Raw genomic sequence first — 22,762 nt, 5'->3', positions numbered from 1 at the left:
TATGCAATTTAGTTTTTCGCTTAAACTGAGCGGTGTTTATATCATGATTTGTATGTTTATTTTTTATGTAATAATGTATATTGTATATCTTCTCTCCTGTATGTCTTAAAATGGGCTACTCCTCTCCCCTGCTTTAGGCAGCAAGTAGTACAGTCTTAACTACAATTTAATAACACAAATAATAGTTACACACCACAATTGGCAACTATTTTTAATCGTCAACACAACTAGTGATAAATCTTTTACAACTTGCTTTGAGTCAAGCAAAGGCACAAAGTCTGGCCTGTGGTGTTTTCTGTCTCCAGTCACATACGATAAAGCAGAAGTTTCCATCGACCATGGCTAAAGCATTAATGTGCTAAATGAAAGGTAATCGCATAAGGGCAACAGGGAAATGGCGCTTTGTGCTCTGGAGCCCTCGTCATCCGTCTGCTTTAGCACATAAGAGGTGTCAGGAGCAAATTTAATCTGGGGGAGCAAAGCAAGGTCCCCAGCACTGAAGACATGAACATCTTTTATCACTGGACGCAGGCAATAAACAGCTCCATTACAGGATACCCTCACTTAGGCTGCATCCCAAATGGCACCATATGTCCTATGTAGTGCATTACTTTTTAACCAGAGCACATAGGACTCTGGTTAAAATCGTGCACTATATAGGGAAGGGAATAGGGTTCCATTTGGGAAATAACCTAACCTAGGACTATTGTTACCTAACAGTCTCTGACTGAGGAAGGCCAGACATCCCTCACATTAGTACGTTCTGCAAAATATGAGTGTGCTTGAAAAGGAGACTGCTGTTGATCTACTGCAGGGGGCAGAAGTGACAGGGGCAGAAATGACAGATTGAAACGGACCGGTATGCTCCCGGATGGTGCCCTTGGCATCCCTCCACAGGCTGCATGCTTTCCTAGAGATATTTGTCCTCATGTTGATTCTCTAAAATGGGAGCAGGAGCCATTTTGTGAGCAGATTCTCCTGTTTCTGGCTCTTGGCCTACCCTTTCATGCCTCACCTCTCTCTCCCCAGTCCATCTGGCAGTCTTCACTTGCATTTTGCCCCTCCTTGCTTTACTACTGTAAAATAGTTAGTCTCAAATAAGACATTCGATTGGGCTGTAGCACTTGAATTGATTCCCTGCTTCGCATTCTGGTACAAATATATTTTAGGACCTTGAAATATGTTGTTTACCCCTTGTGAAAAGGCCAATTAATCTAAAAGATGGCGCTGTTCCAGAGCTATTTTAGTTTCTCAATGAAAGTTCCGTCTTTCATTGGCAGCATCAGTGGAAATTGTGGGTAATGAGAAACATGGCATGGGTGTAGGGCTGGGAATTGCCAGGGACCTAACGATACGTTAGTATCACGATACTTAGGTGTCGATTCGATATTGCGATTTGATGTTCCAAACATATTGCTCACTATACACTGAGTATATAAAACATTAAGAATACCTGCTCCTTCCCTGACAGACTGATCAGGTGAAAGTTATGATTTCATATTATTGTCACTTGTTAAATCCACATCAATCAGTGTAGATGAAGGGGAGGAGATGGGTTAAATAAGAATTTTTAAGCCTTGAGACATGGATTGTGCATGTGTGCCATTCAGAGGGTAAATGGGCAAGACATAAAATGTAAGGGCCTTTGAACGGGGTATGGTGGTAGGTGCCAGGCGCAATGGTTTGTGGCAAGAACTGCATCACTGCTGGGTTTTTCAAGCTCAACAGTTTCCCGTGTTTAACAAGAATGGTCCACCACCTAAAGGACATCCAGCCTACTTGACACAACTGTGGGAGGCATTGGAGTGTCAACATGGGCCAGCATCCCTGTGGAACGCTTTTCGAGTCCATGCCCCCTAAAATTGAGCGTGGGGGGGTATACTCAGTGTATCTTGGTATACTCAGTGCGTCTGCTGCAGAGAGACTAGAGAGAGCAAGAGAACAAATTTATCAGTCAGGGAAATAAGTGCTAAAAACGTGGGCTCTATTTAAAAAGATGGAGAAGAAGCTATAGGGTGAAAGTTTGTGCGTAGGTACAGCCGACTAGTGCTAGCCAATGTTACCTACCTTTAAAAATATACACTGCTCAAAAAAATAAAGGGAACACTTAAACAACACAATGTAACTCCAAGTCAATCACACTTCTGTGAAATCAAACTGTCCACTTAGGAAGCAACACTGATTGACAATACATTTCACATGCTGTTGTGCAAATGGAATAGACAACAGGTGGAAATTATAGGCAATTAGCAAGACACCCCCAATAAAGGAGTGGTTCTGCAGGTGGGTACCACAGACCACTTCTCAGTTCCTATGCTTCCTGGCTGATGTTTTGGTCACTTTTGAATGCTGGCGGTGCTTTCACTCTAGTGGTAGCATAAGACGGAGTCTACAACCCACACAAGTGGCTCAGGTAGTGCAGCTCATCCAGGATGGCACATCAATGCGAGCTGTGGCAAGAAGGTTTGCTGTGTCTGTCAGCGTAGTGTCCAGAGCATGGAGGCGCTACCAGGAGACAGGCCAGTACATCAGGAGACGTGGAGGAGGTCGTAGGAGGGCAACAACCCAGCAGCAGGACCGCTACCTCCGCCTTTGTGCAAGGAGGAGTAGGAGGAGCACTGCCAGAGCCCTGCAAAATGACCTCCAGCAGGCCACAAATGTGCATGTGTCTGCTCAAACGGTCAGAAACAGACTCCATGAGGGTGGTATGAGGGCCCGACGTCCACAGGTGGGGGTTGTGCTTACAGCCCAACACCGTGCAGGACGTTTGGCATTTGCCAGAGAACACCAAGATTGGCAAATTCGCCACTGGCGCCCTGTGCTCTTCACAGATGAAAGCAGGTTCACACTGAGCACGTGACAGACGTGACAGAGTCTGGAGACGCCGTGGCGAACGTTCTGCTGCCTGCAACATCCTCCAGCATGACCGGTTTGGCGGTGGGTCAGTCATGGTGTGGGGTGGCATTTCTTTGGGGGGCCGCACAGCCCTCCATGTGCTCGCCAGAGGTAGCCTGACTGCCATTAGGTACCGAGATGAGATCCTCAGACCCCTTGTGAGACCATATGCTGGTGCGGTTGGCCCTGGGTTCCTCCTAATGCAAGACAATGCTAGACCTCATGTGGCTGGAGTGTGTCAGCAGTTCCTGCAAGAGGAAGGCATTGATGCTATGGACTGGCCCGCCCGTTCCCCAGACCCGAATCCAATTGAGCACATCTGGGACATCATGTCTCGCTCCATCCACCAACGCCACGTTGCACCACAGACTGTCCAGGAGTTGGCGGATGCTTTAGTCCAGGTCTGGGAGGAGATCCCTCAGGAGACCATCCGCCACCTCATCGGGAGCATGCCCAGGCGTTGTAGGGAGGTCATACAGGCACGTGGAGGCCACACACACTACTGAGCCTCATTTTGACTTGTTTTATGGACATTACATCAAAGTTGGATCAGCCTGTAGTGTGGTTTTCCACTTTAATTTTGAGTGTGACTCCAAATCCAGACCTCCATGGGTTGATAAATTTGATTTCCATTGATAATTCTTGTGTGATTTTGTTGTCAGCACATTCAACTATGTAAAGAAAAAAAGTATTTAATAAGAATATTTCATTCATTCAGATCTAGGATGTGTTATTTTAGTGTTCCCTTTATTTTTTTGAGCAGTGTATATATACATAGTTGTCGTTTTCACAAATCGATACTTGGAGTTAAATATCAATATAATATTGTCCCGCAAATAATATTGTGATTATGTAACTATCGATTTCCCCCCCCCCCCCCACTACATAGATGCTTTGATAGTAACCCTTTATTGGTTAACGGGCAAATTCACACACACCACGTTCAACCCCGGAGGAAGTTGAAGTGCTTTCAATAGTCTGTCGCTCTTGGTGACTATTCTTTACCAGTTTTCAAAGTCAGCTTCAGGCAGAAACACCTCTGAAATGGGTTGATATGGTGATTCTGTAGGCTAGATTTAGTTTTTAGTCCCTATCTTTACAATAGCCTAGTAGTCCAATGGCCGTTAATGTTGTGTTAAAAATCCCCACTCGGCCCAGTCTGTCTTCATGAATGCATCACGAGTTAGCAAACAAGGGAAGCTTTATAATGCTCATAAGGTTCCTCTCCAGTGACCAAAGGCCCCTTTTAAATCACAGGGCAGTGCAACACAGAAATATGTATGTGTCTGGCTGTCTTTGAGTAGATGAATCGGATTATCCCATGATTTGCCTGACCTCCTTTATACTCGTTGCTTGCAGTGGGACGGGTTCTGTTGAAAAACCCTTGTTTTCAGCCTGTTATATTATGTTTAGCAAATACAGTACATCAACATAGACCGTCCTCTTTTTCCTGGTATTTTTTTGTTTGCATTCTTTAAGGATCTTTTTTTCCAGACCACTGGGTGCAGTGAAATACAGTGGGATCCGAAATGAAAATGTTAATAAAGATTTGAGGCATAACCGTGTTAAATTTTGACCCCTACCTTTTTTGAGAAAAATAAATGTTGTTAAAATATCTTTCTCTGAGCAATTGTGTTAGTATAAAATAATATAGTTTCCCAATTTTTTGGAGCAAACAATGTAGCTCAGTATTTGAATTATTTGGAGAAAGGATGAGAGTACCGACCAGGTGCACTTTGACAGCCTCACTATCAATACCTGCTAAACTTCAGGGGGACTAGCAAAGTCTCATTTGACATGCCCAATACATTTGTGACACACAACCTGGATTCGGTGTTATGTAGCAAAATTTGAAATTGTGTTTTTTTACATTGGATAAAAGTAGTCTCAGTTACAAAATGGTAAATACACTGCATTTTTGAGGAACAATGGGAAAGTAATTCTGCTTTGAAAGTTGATTAACTTGTAAACTCACTTTTGAGATAATGGCCTTTTTTGAATGTTTTTGTATCTAGTCTACACCATTCAGCATCGTTCACACCCGCTTGATCTTTAGCCCCACCCATCTTGTTTCGCTCTTGGAGCGTTCAGAGCACACACACTTGACGCTCTGGGCAATAATTTGTTCACCTCTGGATAACAGGAAAACAGCCTAACCAGCTCTGCTGGCAACAATTTCATTACACTTTTTTGCCAATGTTTACTGACCCCGGTCATATTTAACGGGTGTTGTACACTTTAGCTTAAGACATGTAGCCAGCTAGCTAGGTAAACAATGAACATAGCTTGGTAAATAATGTGTAAGATCACACAGGTAATGTTAGCTAACGAGCCAGCCAGCTAATGTTAGGTAAGTTAAACAACAATGAACATAGTGCCAAATCATGTCGTTACTACCCTGCATGAATCTGCTGCGAGATAACCACCAGGTTCAGTGTTAGCTAACATTAGGCTCTAACTAGAAAAGCAAACGGTTCTGGGATATGAATAATAACGTCATACACGTAATGCTAGTTGTCTGGCTCCCTAGCTAACGTTATCTAGCTAGCTAACAATACACTTTAGCTTGAAATGAAACCACTTTCTGTCAAAATTAGAAACGTGTAATATCTGAAAGTAGCTAGCTAGACTATCTTACCCGTATACATCATGCATGATGGACGCGTCTTTCTGTCACGGATGCCATGCCACGGTTGCCCTTTAGTTTTGAAGATGTAATCTAGAGACAGGTGTTTTCTCCATCTCTTTAGCTATCGCACTCTAATTCCACTTATTTCAAAACTCGATCCTCCAGAAAGTGGAGAGCAACACTTATGCAGCTACACTCCACAATAAAAAAAATGTAAAGCCGCGTTCGACAGGATTACCAACAGACTGACCAGCTCAAATAGACAGAAGCCTTCTATATGGCAGACCAATCCGAACTCCTCTCTCGGAAAGTCCAGCCCACTCATTACCTCAGCCAATCATGGCTAGTGGGAAGGTTGCTCACTTTTTGTGTGGCTTAACCAACAAGGCTCATAATTTAACAATTGTATTCCTATTTACAGATGGCATACACGTTTGTTATTAAGGCACATGAAAGTTCACATGTTCCAGAATACATTTCTGCCAAAAAATGTATTTTGATAAAATAAAAAAATAAAACGTTAAAATGGCTCTCCTGTGAAGTCGTGACTTGCCACATACGCCTAGTTTCCTGAAACGAGTCACATTTAGTCAGATAGAATGTGACCTCACTCCACACTCTCTCCCCTTATGTTTTTGGACACATACTCCCTTATACTCTGGATAGCCTGGCGCTAGGCTACCTTAACACGGCCAATGTTGTTTGATTTAGTAAATAAAAAAATCTGGCCAAAAAGCTGTGTCCTGCTCCTACCCCTACTTTTCCTAAATATTTGTATTTTGCACTACTTATTTGTAAGAATTTAGAAATCACAAACCGAAAAGTATTTAGAGCCTTATTACCTGTTTTTATATACAGTATATATAAAACAAATTACACACATTCCCAAATGTACCCTTCAAGACAATGTAGGATGGGTTTTGGGTAGGATTTTGGTACCCAGCCAGGTGCTAATGCATCTCTCTCCTTACTGAATGAATGGGCGATAATTGTGCATCGTTCTGCACAATTTCATTTTAATTAGGCCTAACTGAATGATCAGGAGGGTGAAGAGGTTGATTTTCTTTTAATTTAGAAAGACAATAGTGTATTGATTTTGTGTTATGCCTATTTATCAGCAGCAAATAATTTGACTGCGTGCCTTGGGCGTGGATACCGTTCTCTTTTACGTTTTACTCTGTAAAAACAAGCTGTTGTGGGACTGTTTTATTTACTATAACTCTATTACTAATCAAATGTATTCTAATGGGAACGAAAACATGCTACATGTTGCAGTAGGCTTTAAGAATAACGCAAAACATATGCTTGACTCTATCCAGTGAACCAAACAATGCCCGTCCACTGAATGACAAATGGATAGAATGGGCGATAATTGTGCAAGTTACTTCACAATCAAATTTAAATTAGGCCTAACGGAATGATGAGGGTGAAGAGGTTGATTTTAATTTAATTTAGAAGATGAGTTTGTGTTATGCCTATCAGCGTTGGCTCTCATGTTAATAATTGGATAGTGCACCTCACCTTGCTGGTTGATAAAATTTAAGTAAAATTTAAGAGAATTGTTTTTGCTGTTACAGAACTGTTTTATTTACTGTAACTATATTATTATGATGATATATTATTATTATGATTATGTGATGAAAGAAATAAAAGCTGAAATAAATCATTCTCTCTACTATTATTCTGACATTTCACAATCTTAAAATAAAGTGGTGATCCTAACTGACCTAAGACAGGGAATGTTTACTCGGATTAAATGTCAGGAATTGTGAAGGCTCCGAATGCACTGTATACACACACACTACACTGTCACTCCCACACAACCATCACACATTCACATACGCGTGAGCGAGTGTACACACACACCGACACAACACAAACACACATACGTACACACACACTTTTGCACTCATCATTTGCTGCTGCTACTCTGTTCTTTATTTTACTTGTATTATTATCTATCTGAATGCCTAGTCACTTTACCCTGCCTTTATGTAGATATCTACCTCAAATATCTTGTACCTCTGCACATTGAGCCCTGTATATAGCTCCATTCTTGTATATTTTATTGTATTCCTCTTGTGTCAGTTACAATTAAATTCTTTGTTATTTTTAAACTCTGCATTGTTGGGAAAGGTTCATAAGCAAGCATTTCACTGTAAAATCTACACTAGTTGTTTTCGGCTCGTGATATTTTCTTTGATTTGTTTTTGCAGAGACATTCAATAATCTCTCAGAAGTTACCTATATTAGAGTTCTGCACGGATCCGTTTTTTGGAGCTGCACCCTCCCCTCGCCGACCAAACTGAATTATTGTAAACAAATACCTGTTTGCATTTTTGCAGGCTGTGTATCCATCTACCAGGTTGTTGTCATCCTTGTCCACAATGACTCAAAACTGTTATGTTCGATATTTTCGCATGAGCTAGGAGTCAGGGAAAACAAACTTGGCGACATATTGTCACGTGGCAGAGGAGAACAAAGCTCTTCCATGTGCAGCAACAAATTATGAATGTTCCAGCACCACACAAATAGGCTACTAATGGACAGTTCCCTGCTCCACTCTCTCGCTGCGTGGCTGGTAGCCTAGGGTAGGTCTGCCTCACCGCTCACATAGCCTAATGGAATTTGCAACATAATTCAACATAAGAAGCTCCTGACAAAAAAAAAATGAAAATAATGTTTTGAAATGTTTCGACCCGCAATTTAATTGTTCTGAACAGCAATAATGTTTTCATTCCACCCGCCAGATGATTTTTTGGGGGAGGTTCAACTGCGGTGAACTGACCCGAGGCAAGACTCTAGCCTTAAGCAGTCTGGATCTGAGCGACATTCATCTGTGATAAAAGCCAAATAAATGCAGTTGAAAAATGTATAAATACATTTGGAATTGATGTGATATATTGACCTCTGTGTTGTATTTGTTGTGTTGCAGTCCAACGGCCAGACCCGAGGTCAGCAGCTCCACATCTTCAGCCCCTGCCAAGCACAGCGGTCCAACCCATAAGATCTGCCTGGTGTGTTCTGACGAGGCCTCTGGCTGCCACTATGGAGTCCTCACCTGCGGAAGCTGCAAGGTCTTCTTCAAGAGGGCCGTTGAAGGTTGGTGACATACTAAACACTCACGCACACAACTCCATTCATGCACAGTCCTACCCTTCGTTGACCGACTATAGTAGAACATACATAATGGCACATCTATTGTGGTGATATATACATTGAGTTCTGCAGCAGTACACTTGTATATCCTTTCGTTGACACAACATGTGGACTCTCTAAGTGTTGTCCTTACCTATAGGATAGCCTAGATATTAGAACAAAAGCATACCACTTGGTTCTTTATTAAAAAATTAATTTGAGTATAATATTTTATTGAACAAATGTTCTTAAAAAAAAAAGTAAGATTAGGAGGAGAGACATTTTAGGTCCACACAATAATCAGAAAAGGTTGCCTTAGTATTACACCAGCTAGGAGTAGGCTAGTGTCTCATGGTGTTCCATAAGGCTGTGGTGTCTGTGTTGCTATTTTTGTGTCCAACCCATAATGTTCATATATAGTGCATTCGGAAAGTATTCAGACCTGATTGAGGGATTCGGTTAAATGCGGATGACACATTTCAGTTGGATACATTCATTTGTCCAACTGACTAGGTATCGCCCTTTCCTCTCCCTTCCCTTGACTTTTTCCACATTTAGTTACATTACAGCCTTATTCTAAAATGGATTAAATTGTTTTTTTCCCTCATCAATCTACACACAATACCCCATAATGACAAAGCAAAAACAGTTTTGTAGAAATGTTTGCTAATGTAAAACTGAAATACCTTATTTACTTAAGTATTCAGTCCCTTTGCTATGAGACTCGAAATTGAGCTCCGGTGCATCCTGTTTCCATTGATCATCCTTGATATATTCCTACAACTTCATTGGAGTCCACCTGTGGTAAATTAAATTGATTGGACATGATTTGAATAGGCACACACCTGTCTATATAAGGTCCTACAGTTGACAGTGCATGTCACAGCAAAAACCAAGCCATGAGGCTTCCGAGTGGTGCAGCGGTCTAAGGCACTGCATCTCAGTGCCAGAGGCGTCACTGCAGTCCCTGGTTCGAATCCAGGCTGCATCACATCTGGCCGTGATTGGGAGTCCAATAGGGCGGCGCACAATTGTACCAGGTTTGGCTGGGGTAGGCCTTCATTGTAAATAAGAATTTGTTCATAACTGACTTGCCTTGTTAAATAAACGGAGGTCAAAGGAATTGTCCGTAGAGCTCCGGGACATGATTGTGTCAAGGCACAGATCTGGGTAAGGGTACCAAAAAATGTCTGCAGCATTGAAGGTCCCCAAGAACACAGTGGCTTCCATCATTCTTAAATGGAAGAAGTTTGGAACCACCAAGTCTCTTCCTAGAGTTGGCCGCCCGGCCAAACTGAGGAATCGGGGAATGCCAAGCGTCACGTCTGGAGGAAACCTGGCACAGTGAAGCATGGTGGTGGCAGCATATTGCTGTGGTGGTGTTTTTCAGTTGCAGGGACTGGGAGACTAGTCAGGATTGAGGGAAATATGAACAGAGCAAAGTAGAGAGATCCTTGATGAAAACCTGCTCCTGAGCGCTCAGGACCTCAGATGGGGCAAATTTCACCTTCCAACAGGACAACAACCCTAAGCACACATCCAAGACAACGCAGGATTGGCTTCGGGACAAGTCTCTGAATGTCCTTGAGTGGCCCAGCCAGAGCCAGGACTTGAACCCCATCTAACATCTCTGAAGAGGCTTGAAAATAGATGTGCAGCAATGCTCCCCATCCAACCTGACAGAGCTTGAGAGGATCTGCAGAGAAGAATGGTAGAAACTCTCCAAATACTGGTGTGCCAAGCTTGTAGTGTCATACCCAAGAAGACTCAAGGCTGTAATTGCTGCCAAACGGGCTTCAACAAAGTACTGAGTAAAGGGTCTGAAAACTTAAGTAAATGTGATATTTCTTCTTTTTTTTATACATTTGCAAAAATGTATAAAAACCTGTTTTGACTTTGTCATTATGGGGTTTTGTGTGTAGATTGATGAGAAGAAAAAAATATTTTTAGAATAAGGCAGTAACATAACAAAGTGGTAAAAGTCAAGGGGTCTGAATTCTTTCTGAATGCACTGTATGCAACACTAGAATGGATTGTTTGCGTCCTATACCTCAGAACAGCCTGTCCAAACTACTGTTGGTCATTAGAATTACATGATCTGCTTACTTGTTCCATATGCGAGAGATGCTGTGGCGTTGTGTGTCTTGCGTTACATCTTCAAGGGGTTATCTTGACATGATCTTGAGTTTGTATTTTGTATAATTACTGTTTTAGGAAAAGAATTGGTCTTTACATTAGTTTTAATCTAATGAGGCAAAGGGGCTATATAGAATGAGTGAAGTGTGGCTGTTGCGGCTCGCACATGGAGCTAGATGATAAGGACGTGTGCTTTGCAGGAGGTGAACACACACAATGCTGCTCCCTCGCTGTGTTTTTTTTGTTTATATAGCCTAGGCACTTCCTGCCAAACTAAGCATTTCCCCTCAAGGAAGTTGCCTTGTCGTTCAGACCAGTGTCTGGAGTTAGTTGGACTCTTACATGCTGACCACACCGCTCGCGTCGCGTGCGCTCGCGTTACAAAATAAATGTACACATACATGTTATTCAATCATTGCACCCACGCTGCTCACGCGCGTCAACAAGCGTCTGCGTAGCCAGGTGCTAAAATAGAACTTGGTTCTATTTGTGACTCTTTACGCGCTGCAAGTCCCGTCTCTCCCATCTCCTCATTGGTTTTTAGGAGCTTATACCCATGGGCCATCTCCTCATTGGTTTTTAGGAGCATATACCCACGTGGATGATTGAAAAATCAACTGAGGTCCACATTCCAGTCCAGTTGTTATTGTAATGCACCTTAAAGTTGGTTGTCAACTGCCATATAGTCCAAAGAAGAAGAAGCCTGAAGGAGGAGAGATTACTACAAAACTAACTTTTACCCTTTTATCTGTGGATTAATTGTCGGAATAGAGGACCTTGTGCATTTCAGGTAAAATAAAAACCAAATGTTTATATTCCAGGACAAATTAGCTAGCAACAGCAAGCTAGCTAGCTAAATTGTAATAAATGTTTAATGCTTTTCAACCTGTCCCAATTTAATATAGTTGGTTTAGAGTTTGTTTTGATATTTCAACCTTCGTGTCCTGATCGCGGCTGGTGTGGGTGTACAAAATCAAAATGCGCGCGAGCGGTCTGGTCAAATTAGGTCTAGTTTGCCTAATTTCAGTTTGTGACAAAACAAGCAAGTATAGTGTGGAAAGTCATCGTACCATGTAAACCACGTAAATAATTTTTTATAACCCAAAATGTATTTGTTAGCCATCGCTCTCTACTAAAAAATAAGCTGGTGTACAAATCCAAAAGTAAAAGACACAAAAACGAAACTTAAGAACGGGAAGCATAGAAATGGCGCTCACAGAACCGATCTACCGCTGCTTAGTGACAGATCTATAACTAACATTTCTGTGAATTTGATCAGGTCGCTCAGAAAGTTACATATCGCAGCTTTAACGTAGCCTACATTGTTATTCCAAGCTCACTACCACAGTCACTACCAATGTACCAGTCACTACAATCCCTTTTGAAGTCCATTGAACTGTTCTGAATATTTGAAAAGTCGGCAGCAATGCTATTGTTACCCCTATTGTCATTGTTCATGGCCATCTGAATATATTTATTTATGTTACTGTAGGTGTATTTACAGTATAGTTTAACACAACCATTTCATTCACATGAAAGTGCATACATGAGTGTGTTAATTGTATTCAAAATAATTGAAATTACTATCCATTTGTCAAATTAAAACCTTGAGTTTAAATATCAGCGAGTGAAATGCAATATTTGAGCATGATTTTTATTTCAAGGATAATCTCAACATATTGTATACATTATTCAACTGTAAATTACCAAGTCATTTTTTTTTTAAACCATTTGTAAATATGCATTTGTAATACTTAGGTGTATTTTAAGCAATAAGATGTTATATCTGTTATTTTTGTCTTTCTTCCCCCATTCTATGGTTGATGTCGCTATGGTGAAGGATGGAGAGCACGACAAAACACAGATGGTAAATAAAACCCACCTTTAATAATGCTTCTACTTTATTAATGTCCCTCAATCCCTGTACTGGAAATTTGATTTGACCTGATATGCAATATTAAACACCAACAGTCTCTCCTGTGCCCTCCTTTGCATGAATTAGTGATTTGATCATTCATCATCTAATTTGGCTTTAAATCCTGTTTTAATTCCTGCTTGGAATGTGGGTCTATTATCACTTCGCTAGGAGAGTTAAGAAATGTATTTATGCACAAAACCCAATAGCGTTATAACTGCAATGATTCTAATGATTTGTGTGCACTTGATCAAGTTGTCATCCTCAATAAAAAATGCACTTCACATTATTTGCTTTTACTGGATAATGTCTTTGTTAATTTGTTAGTAGCAACGGTCATCAAAATTGTTAAAAGGTTTTAAAAACAATTGTAATAAATGCTACAGTTGGACAATGGATGAATTTTTATAATCCATCAGCTATTAACTAAATTATAGCACATAAAACATTTGCCTGGCTATCTACTCCGATTTCAGAGCACTCTCGCCTGAGTGCCAGATCGCAGAATAACTGACGAATTTACGAACACTCAACAACCCATTTGAATATGGCCGGTGTCAGTAAACATTGGCAAAAAAAGGGTGATTAAATTGTTGCCAGTAACATAGTCGCAGTCACCAACGCTCATGATGACATAAAAACAGTCAAACCAGCTCTGATAGGGTGTGTGAGCTGTTCTCTCATATGTCTGGAAGTACTGTAGCTAGCAAGCTAGACAATGTTAGCCAGTTAGCTTGGGAGCTTGACTGCTGTTGTTAGGTCAGAAGGCTCGGATCAACCTTACTCCTCGGCCAGAGCGTCCAGTGTGTGTGTGCTATGAATGCTCCGAGAGCGAAACGCTCTGAATTTTATGAACGCCCAGGTTGCACTCTGGCACTCCAGGTTGAATTTACAAATGCACCCGTAGTATAAACCAGCCTTCAGTCTTTGGTTGTTTAGTACATGGCCTCACATGTGAATGCTTATAGAGATGGGTGGGGCTAAGGCTTAAGAGGGTGTGAACGATGCTAAATGGGTATAGACAAAGAGGTAGGTTTACCAAAACATTCATGGGCCATTTTCTCAAAAGTGAGGTTACAAGTTTATCAACTTTCAAAGCAGAAATACTTTCCCATTGTTCCTCAACTGTAGTGTATGATATACAATTTTCTAGCTGCTCTGAGTCACTACTTTTATCCAATGTAAAAAAACACAATCTCAAATTTTGCCACAGTGGTGCTTCCACCAGACACTTGCTGTCTAACCTACCTGCACTCACCTGCGCTGTCTAGACTGCCTTATTAATGACTGTTGTTACATTCTCTTGTATAATTCAACAAGCGTGTCAATAGCAGGATACCCTCTAAATAACACGCTTGGCTCTAGATTACACCTATCTAAACATACTTTACATTGTTTGCGAAACCAGACATACAGTGCATTTGGAAAGTATTTGGACCCGTTGACTTAATACACGTTTTGTTACGTTACAGCATTATTCTAAAATGGATTAAATTGTTAATTTTCCTCATCAATCTACACACAATACCCCATAATGACGAAGCAAAAACAGCTTTTTAGACATTTTTGCAATGTATTAAAAACAAAAAACTATCACATTTACATAATTATTCAGACCCTTTACTCAGTACTTTGATGAAGTACCTTTGGCAGCGATTAGACCCTCGAGTCTTCTTGGGTATGACACTACAAGCTTGGCACACCTGCATTTGTGGAGTTTCTCCCATTCTTCTCTGCAGATCCTCTCAAGCTCTGTCAGGTTGGATGGGGAGCGTTGCTGCACAGCTATTTTCAGGCCTCTCCAGAGATGTTAGAAGGGGTTTAAGTTCTGGCTCTGGCTGGGCAACTCAAGGACATTCAGAGACTTGTCCCGAAGCCAATCCTGCGTTGTCTTGGCTGTGTGCTTAAGGTCGTTGTCCTGTTGGAAGGTGAACCTTCACCCCCATCTGAGGTCCTGAGCGTTCTCTGGTAGGTTTTCATCAAGGATCTCTCTGTACTTTGCTCCGTTTATCTTTCCCTCAATCCTGACTAGTCTACCAGTCCCTGCCGCTGAAAAACATCCCCACAGCATTATGCTGCCACAACCATGCTTCACTGTAGGGATGGTGCCAGGTTTCCTCCAGACGTGACGCTTGGCATTCAGGCCATTGAGTTTAATCTTGGTTTCATCAGACCAGAAAATCTTGTTTCTCATGGTCTGAGAGTCTTTTAGGTGCCTTTTGGAAAACTCCAAGTGGGCTGGCATGTACCTTTTTTTGAGGAGTGGCTTCCGTCTGGCCACTCTACCATAAAGGCCTGATTTGGTGGAGTGCTGCAGAGATGGTTGTCCTTTTAGAAGGTTCTCACATCTCGCCAGAGGAACTCTGGAGTGCTGTCAGAGTGACTATCGGGTTATTGGTCACCTCCCTGACCAAGGCCCTTCTCCCCCGATTGCTCAGTTTGGCCAGGCGGGCAGCTCTAGGAAGTGTTTTGGTCTTTCCAAACTTCTTCCATTTAAAAATTATGGAGGCCACTGTGTTCTTGGGGACCTTCAATGCTGTAGACATTTTTTTGGTACCCTTCCCCAGATCTGTGTCTTGATACAATCCAGTCTCTGTGCTCTACGGACAATTCCTTCGACCTAATGGCTTGGTTTTTGCTGTGACATGCACTGTCAACTTTATATAGACAGGTATGTGCCTTTCCAAATCATGTCCAATCAATTGAATTTACCACAGGTGGACTCAAACCAAGTTGTAGAAACATCACGGATGATCAATGGAAACAGGATGGACCTGAGCTCAATTTCGAGGTTCATAGCAAATGGTTTGAAGAATTATGTAAATAAGGTATTTCTGTTTTTATTTTTATAAATTAGAAAACATTTCTAAAAACCTGTTTTTTGTGTAGGTTGATGAGGATTTTTAATTTAATCTATTTTAGAATAATCCTGTCAAGTAAGAAAATGTGGATAAAGTTGAGGGGTCTGAATACTTTCTGAATGCACTGTATCACTATAGTTCGAGTGTCCATTTTCAGAAGTTGTTTTCATTTCAGCGCATCTAATTTGTAAACATTTCAACTGTATTAAATTATTACTTTTTCAATTCCACAAAAAATTAACAACCATCAAAATAAGGTTGTTTTTGTAAGTGTGCGTTAAATCACAGGTGAAACTTTAGCGTTCTTATATATTCAACAGAAAGCCAATGTATTCCATTGTAGCCCATTTCAGCCATTACCGTGTTGTGTTTTTTTATTTATCCGTTATTTTACCAGGTAAGTTGACTGAGAACACATTTACAGCAACGACCTGGGGAATAGTTACAGGGGAGAGGGGGATTATTAGGTGACCGTTTGATGGCCAGATTGGGAATTTAGCCAGGACACCAGGGTTAACACCCCTACGATAAGTGCCATGGGATCTTTAATGACCTCAGAGAGTCAGGACTCCCGTTTAATGTCCCATCCAAAAGAAAGCACCCTACACAGGGCAGTGTCACTGCCCTGGGGCATTGGGATATTTTTTAGACCAGAGGAAAGAGTGCCTCCTACTGGCCCTCCAACACCTCTTCCAGCAGCATCTGGTCTCCCATCCAGGGACTGTCCAGGACCAAGCCTGCTTAGCTTCAGAAGCAAGCCAGCAGTGATATGCAGGGTGGTATGCTGCTGGTCATTACAAACATTTCCACGGTCTCAGTGTTCGTGTAATGGGGCTTTTTTCTATTTTGCCATTTTTTTGTATAACTAACCACTCAGTTGGACTTAACAGTAGTTATCCTCTTCATCGCCCTGTGATGGATTGAAAACTGGAACGAAAATATTCAAAATAAGTGTGTTATTAGTGACAATACAATATTTTTTTTAGGTAAATCATACCAACAAGTGCCTTCAGAAAGTATTCATACCCCTTGATTTATTCCACATTTTGTTGTTACAGCCTGAATTGAAAATGTATTAAATATTATTTTTTCACACAATACCCCATAATGACAAAGCAAAAACATGTTTTTAGAAATGTTAGCACATTTATTGAAATACAGAAGTACATTTACGTAAGTATTCACACCCCTGAGTCAATACATGTTAGAATCACCTTTGGCAGTGATTACAGCTGTGAGTCTCTAAGCTTTGCACACCTGGATTTGACAATATTTGCATTATTTTTGTAATTCTTCAAGCTATGTCAAGTTGGTTGTTGATCATTGCTAGACAGCCAAGCCTTGCCATAGATTTTCAAGACAATGGTCAAAATGGTAACTAGGCCTCTCAGGAACATTCAGTGGCATCTTGATAATCAACTACAGTGTATATTTGGCCTTGTGTTTTAGGTTATTGTCCTGCTGAAGATGAATTTATTTCCCAGTGTCTTTTGGAAAACAGACTGAACCAGGTTTTCCTCTAGGATTTTGCCTGTGCTTAGCTCTATTCTATACCATCTTAACCGCTGTGAAATATCTTTTCCATAACCTTCTTAGACTTGCTTTGAATAAAAATGACAGATATATACCTCACTTTCTATGTGAATTTGGTCAGTTCTCCCAAAATATTACATATTGCAGCTTTAGTCACCATTGGCCTCATGGTGAAATCCCTGAGCGGTTTCCTTCCTCTCCGGCAAATTAGTTTGTAAGGACGCATGTATATTTGTACTGACTGCGTGTAAAGTGTAATTAATAACACCATGCTCAAAGGGATATTCCATGTCTTTTTTTTTTACCCATCTACCAATAGGTTCCCTTTGCTAGTCACTGAAAAACCTCCCTGGTCTTTGTGGTTTAATCTGTGTTTAAAAATCACTGCTCGACTGAGATAATTGTATGTGTGGGGTATGGTGGCAAGATTATGTTATAATACTTTTATTGCATCATGGTTGTTTTATTGAACAGAATAGAGTATTCTTAACTTTTGTGTGTGTGTGTTCTACTGACGATGGGCCTCTGGGAGATCACACTGACAGGAGATTTACGATGTCTTTTGGGTGATAAAACCTAAAGAGCATTCCAGAGCATGAGTTAATGTTTCTGTTCTATACCGTACCAGGGAGAGATGGTTCCAGTTTGGAGTCGGAGGGACAGACACTGGTCTATACAGTGAAAACTGTTGACACAGCAGATAGTCTGCTATGTATTATAGGTATTTTTAATACAAATCTTAACCTTGTGACCCGTTCTATATATCTGTTGTTCGTCATGTAGGTTGAAAGGGGTGTATCTTGGCAATAAAAGACCTTTGTACTTTTGTCTCGCCGCTCTCGACGGATCATCAGAAACGGTGATTCGTCGACCTGCCATCGCTATTGCAAAGCTCTCACTATTAAAGATCTAGTTTAAGTATAACTCTGACGTGTGTGTTAAGTTAGTCTCTCCTCATTTGACAGTAAATAAATGAACCACCACAGGAGTACAGAGACGAGGTAGTCATAAAGAAAAGATTGTGTTAAGCACTAAAGCACTATTATTGCACACAGAGTCCATGCAATTTATGGGACTTCTTAAGAAATGTTTGACGCATGGACTTATTTAGGCTTTGCCATAACAAAGGCATTGCAAACGTATTGACTCAAGACATTTCAGCCTTTCATTTTTTATTAATTAGTACAAAATTCTAAAAACATAATCCAACGTTGATGTTATGGGGGTTTAATCCTTTTTAAATTCAGGCTTTAACACAACAAAATGTGGGAAAAGTCAAGGTGTGTGAATACTTTCTGAAGGCACTGTAAGACATAGCATGATATTGTGTATAAAGGCACCCCTGGGATTCTCGCAGCAGCTCTCTTACATACAGGACACCCAAGTCATGTTTGGATGGCAATTGCTTCCAACAAGAGTTCCCGTCCCTCTTCCATCTCCCACTATTTCCATTCATCCTGATCATGTTCTTAGTAGGACTGGAGGTAGCCTGGCAAACAGGGCTAGCCTCGCACCGCCAGCCACGTCCTCTTCACTAGCCTATAGTATGACGAATGGATTAGAGAGCGGATGCTTCTGGGATTCATGCTGGCACTGTTTGTTTAGTTTATGGATGGATTGTTTGCACTGCTGTTTGCAATGGCTGCTGTTCCCATGGCTGCAGTTGTCACTAGTTACCACAGCCACAAATGGCTTAACCCCGCCTATTTCTCTTCTTAAAGGTAGACTCATCAAAATGACGTTGCCACGGGCAGCACCGGAGATATTGAGAAAAGCGAGATTCAACACTTCGCTCTCACAAAGTCACACACAGTATCTACGCATGTGCACAGGTTCGCTTCACGCTATTCACGGCATGGTAGTCAGGGCACCAAAACAGCTGAGAAGTTGAGCCTCACTCTTCAAAGTTCTTACGCTATATATACAAAAGTATGTGGACACCCCTTCAAATTATTATTATTATTTTTTATATTTATTTATTTATTGAATATCCGAAACATACAATACACTTGCAGTGAAGCCACTCCACAACTACATCATACCAGTCATTCAACAGATTCCCATTCAGAGCGACACACAGAAGCAATGGTCAATGGACAGATCTACCACCAGGACAAAAACGTGAACCCGATCCCCCCCACAGTTCCCCAATAGCTGTCCCTCAACCATTCGAGACCCCTCCCACAGTCAACCCCTCCACACTCCAAGAACCCCCAATGCTCCAATAACCAAGAGAATTAACTAAAAAGAAACAAAGAAAAGACAGAAGAAAACAGCAAATAAAAATGCAAAAAATAATAATTAAACAAAATAATACATTTTGAACAAAGGACATCAAGGACAACTAAAATCATAACAGCAATGCCAACTGTATATGGTTGTGTGCATGTCTGGCACTATTACATGTATGTGTGTATTCTTGTATGTGTTTATTTGAATGTGTGTGTGTATATGCATGTGTACCGCGAAGTGGTAGGCCACACAAGCTCACAGAACGGGACCGGGATAATAATAGTCTGGGGCTGTTTTTCGTGGTTTGGGCTGGGCCCCTTAGTGCCAGTGAAGGGAAATCTTAACGTTACGGCATACAATGTCATTCTAGACGATTCTGTGCTTCCAACTTTGTGGCAACAGTTTGGGGAAGGCCCTTTCCTGTTTCAGCATGACAATGCCCGTGTACAAAGCAAGGTCCATACAGAAACTGTTTGTCGAGATCGGTGTATAAGAACTTGACTGGCCTGCACAGAGCCCTGACCTCAACCCCATCAAACACCTTTGAGATGAATTGGAAAACCGATTGCAAGCCAGGCTTAATCGCCCAACATCAGTGCCCGACCTCACTAATGCTCTTGTGGCTAAATGGAAGCAAGTCCCCACAGCAATGTTCCAACATCTAGTGGAAAGCCTTCCTAGAAGAGTGGCAGCATAGTGGGGGAACAACTCCATATTAATGCCCATGATTTTAGAATGAGATGTTTGACGAGCAGGTGTCCACATACTTTTGGTCATGTAGTGTTTGTGAAATTTCCGCAGTTCTATGTTTTGTAGTAAAAAATACAGAGTAAGATGTGTTTCCAATTTCATCATCATAATTGGTTAAAATCACATGATGCACATCCATGTCATTGGAAACACTTACTCTGTTTTTTTTCTACAAAACATAGAAATGTGCCATTTTCACATATGTTGGTGTTAGGGTGGTGCTGGAAATGATGAATATGAAGTTGAAATATTTTGAAATTTCTCTTTAACCACGTGCCTAAACTTAAATTCATAACCAAAACTGTTTTTGACGATATAGCCAATTTTTGGGGTATTTGGTATTTTATTAGGATCCCCATTAGCTGTTGTGAAATCAGCAGCTAGTCTTCCTGGGGTCCACACAAAACATGAAATATAATACAGAATGACATAATACAGAACATCAATAGACAAGAACAGCTCAAGGACAGAACTACATACTTTTTAAAAAAGGCAAACAGCCGATATATCAATGCATACACAAAAACGGTCTAGGTCAAATAGGGGAGAGGCGTTGTGCCGCGAAGTGTTGCTTTATCTGTTTTTAGAAACCAGGTTTGCTGTTTATTTGAGCAACATGAGATGGAAGGAAGTTCCATGCAATAAGGGCTCTATATAATACTGTACGTTTTCTTGAATTTGTTCTGGATTTGGGGACTGTGAACAGAATTTTGACTTAGAGGCTGAGTTAGCACTGCATTACAGTTAGCTGGATTTGACGTTGCAGTTTCCAGGTTGGCATTGTTCTGCAGAGCTTTGGCTCTTAGCTTTCACTAAATGTGACTACATAATTTTTTTACGTTTTTTTTAAAGATATCACATAGGAAGATTGTCCTGTAGCATTTGATTTCATTAATAAGTATTATTTTTATTAGTTGGTTTTAAAAATGTTATCAGTATATTAATAGATTAACTAGGGTCCTTTTTTAAAAACAGTGAAATGTTGTAAGGGACCACTGAGTTGGTTACGTGTTGCTTATATTAAAGTATGCCTCAAAGAATTTGTTAATCTGGCAAAAGATTATGTTCCGCTGACATTATCCAGGCTCTGTCAAACAATCAACCCCCACTCATTTAAAACTACTTATCTGACTTCAGACACATTGTCAACAGCTAAAAACATTACACCCAGAGCATAGGCAGAGTATAAAAAGAATACGTGAAAATCTCTTCATCCCCGTTTTAAAAAAACAGGCTACTATTTTGGCTGGCCGTGGAGGGGTGTCAACCACAGGAAGTGAACGAGCTGTCACCTTAAGTGTTGGCTGCTGACTGTTATGTCATGATGCCGGCAGGTTTAGTCAAACAGGTGTTTGGTGTGCGGGCAACCTGTAGTGCTTGGGCTAATCATCTTCAACCCTCTTGCTAGTAATAACCTTATTCCTCCATCGCCAGGACAACACAACTATCTGTGTGCCGGGAGGAATGACTGCATCATAGACAGGATCCGCAGGAAGAACTGTCCGGCGTGCCGCTTCCGCAAGTGTCTCCAAGCAGGGATGAACCTGGAAGGTAAGTGGCACCACCACATTCATATTGTTCTCATATAAGTGGAAGTGTAGTGTATATACACAGTCTTATGGCAAGCATAGTTGTTCAGCAAAGTTTAATCAGAGGACATTTTCAGCATGTGTTGTCTCTGAAAGGCAGGGCTTTATATGTTTTGTCCCCTATAGAGGTTGTGATTAGAGGTAGGATTTAGTATTGGATTCACATAAACCAGTAGAGGGCCTTGATTCCCAGAGTTTATGTTGACATGAGCTAACCTAATGTATCATCTCTGGCCCAGTGTTTCAAACAAGGGTCAGAGCCAGTGATCAACAACAATCATTCGCTCAGACCCAGTTCCTCCCATGTCCCTGAGCCATAGAAAGATAGAAGGCTCACATTAGCTCTACTCTGCCACTGTGGACTTCAACAAAAAATGGAAGTGGACAATAATTCACGTTGATGCACTTCTTGTTATTTATATATGTTCATTAATTCAGTGCTGCAGGGTATGAAATTGTTAATGATTTAGATGTACGAATCAGAGTGAGCGGAAAAAATACATTGACGGATGCGGGTGCATCAGCAGACCGAAACCTGGGGACGTACCAGAAAGGCTCTTAGTTGCCATAGAAACATTTATGGAGGAAATTAAAAAAGGAGGGGGAAAAATACATCGTTTTTGATGGTAACCCTCTCAACCGGAGGCATTCAGCACATATTGTAACAGAAAAGATAAATCGATCAAAGTTTTTCAACAAATCCAAAATACATTGTGTTTTTTTGTGTTGTGCTGCTGTTTTTAAAGACCCATAGAAATACACAAGAAAGTAAGTTTGTTCGTTTCAATGAATTAAACCTTGAACTCTGTACCCTTTTGAAGCGTAACACAATGTGGATGACCTACCTTTATGAGCAAACTGTAGCTGAGGTAATCTGATAAAGCATCTTATAGGCTGCATATTTTTGTTATGAATAGGGTATGTGTGGTCTATACACTGTCACCACCTGGGTTAGGTGGGAAACAATAGCTAGCCATAACCCTCTAAGGTCGATGTCCACGCCCCCGCGGAAATCAAATTAGCATAATAAAACAATCCCCCTGAAAATACGGGGTTAAATATTATTTTATTTATTTTATATATA

General features: G+C 41.0%; 1 protein-coding gene across 2 annotated transcripts in view; it reads left to right on the top strand.

Annotated features, from left to right (window-relative positions):
* LOC120032240 (glucocorticoid receptor-like) overlaps nucleotides 1–22,762 on the top strand; it is a 103,988-nt gene that overhangs the window by 68,871 nt on the left and 12,355 nt on the right. For both annotated transcript variants that reach the window (XM_038978243.1, XM_038978251.1), the window contains exons 3-5: nucleotides 8,460–8,626; nucleotides 12,639–12,665; nucleotides 21,524–21,640. In XM_038978243.1, the coding sequence (XP_038834171.1) occupies nucleotides 8,460–8,626; nucleotides 12,639–12,665; nucleotides 21,524–21,640 (311 nt within the window). The remainder of the gene's footprint in view (nucleotides 1–8,459; nucleotides 8,627–12,638; nucleotides 12,666–21,523; nucleotides 21,641–22,762) is intronic.

The sequence above is a fragment of the Salvelinus namaycush genome, chromosome 3 (genome assembly GCF_016432855.1).
Source record: "Salvelinus namaycush isolate Seneca chromosome 3, SaNama_1.0, whole genome shotgun sequence".
Taxonomy (NCBI): domain Eukaryota; kingdom Metazoa; phylum Chordata; class Actinopteri; order Salmoniformes; family Salmonidae; genus Salvelinus; species Salvelinus namaycush.
Note: the sequence above shows the minus strand (reverse complement) of the source record. Positions and strands in the feature narration are given on the sequence as shown.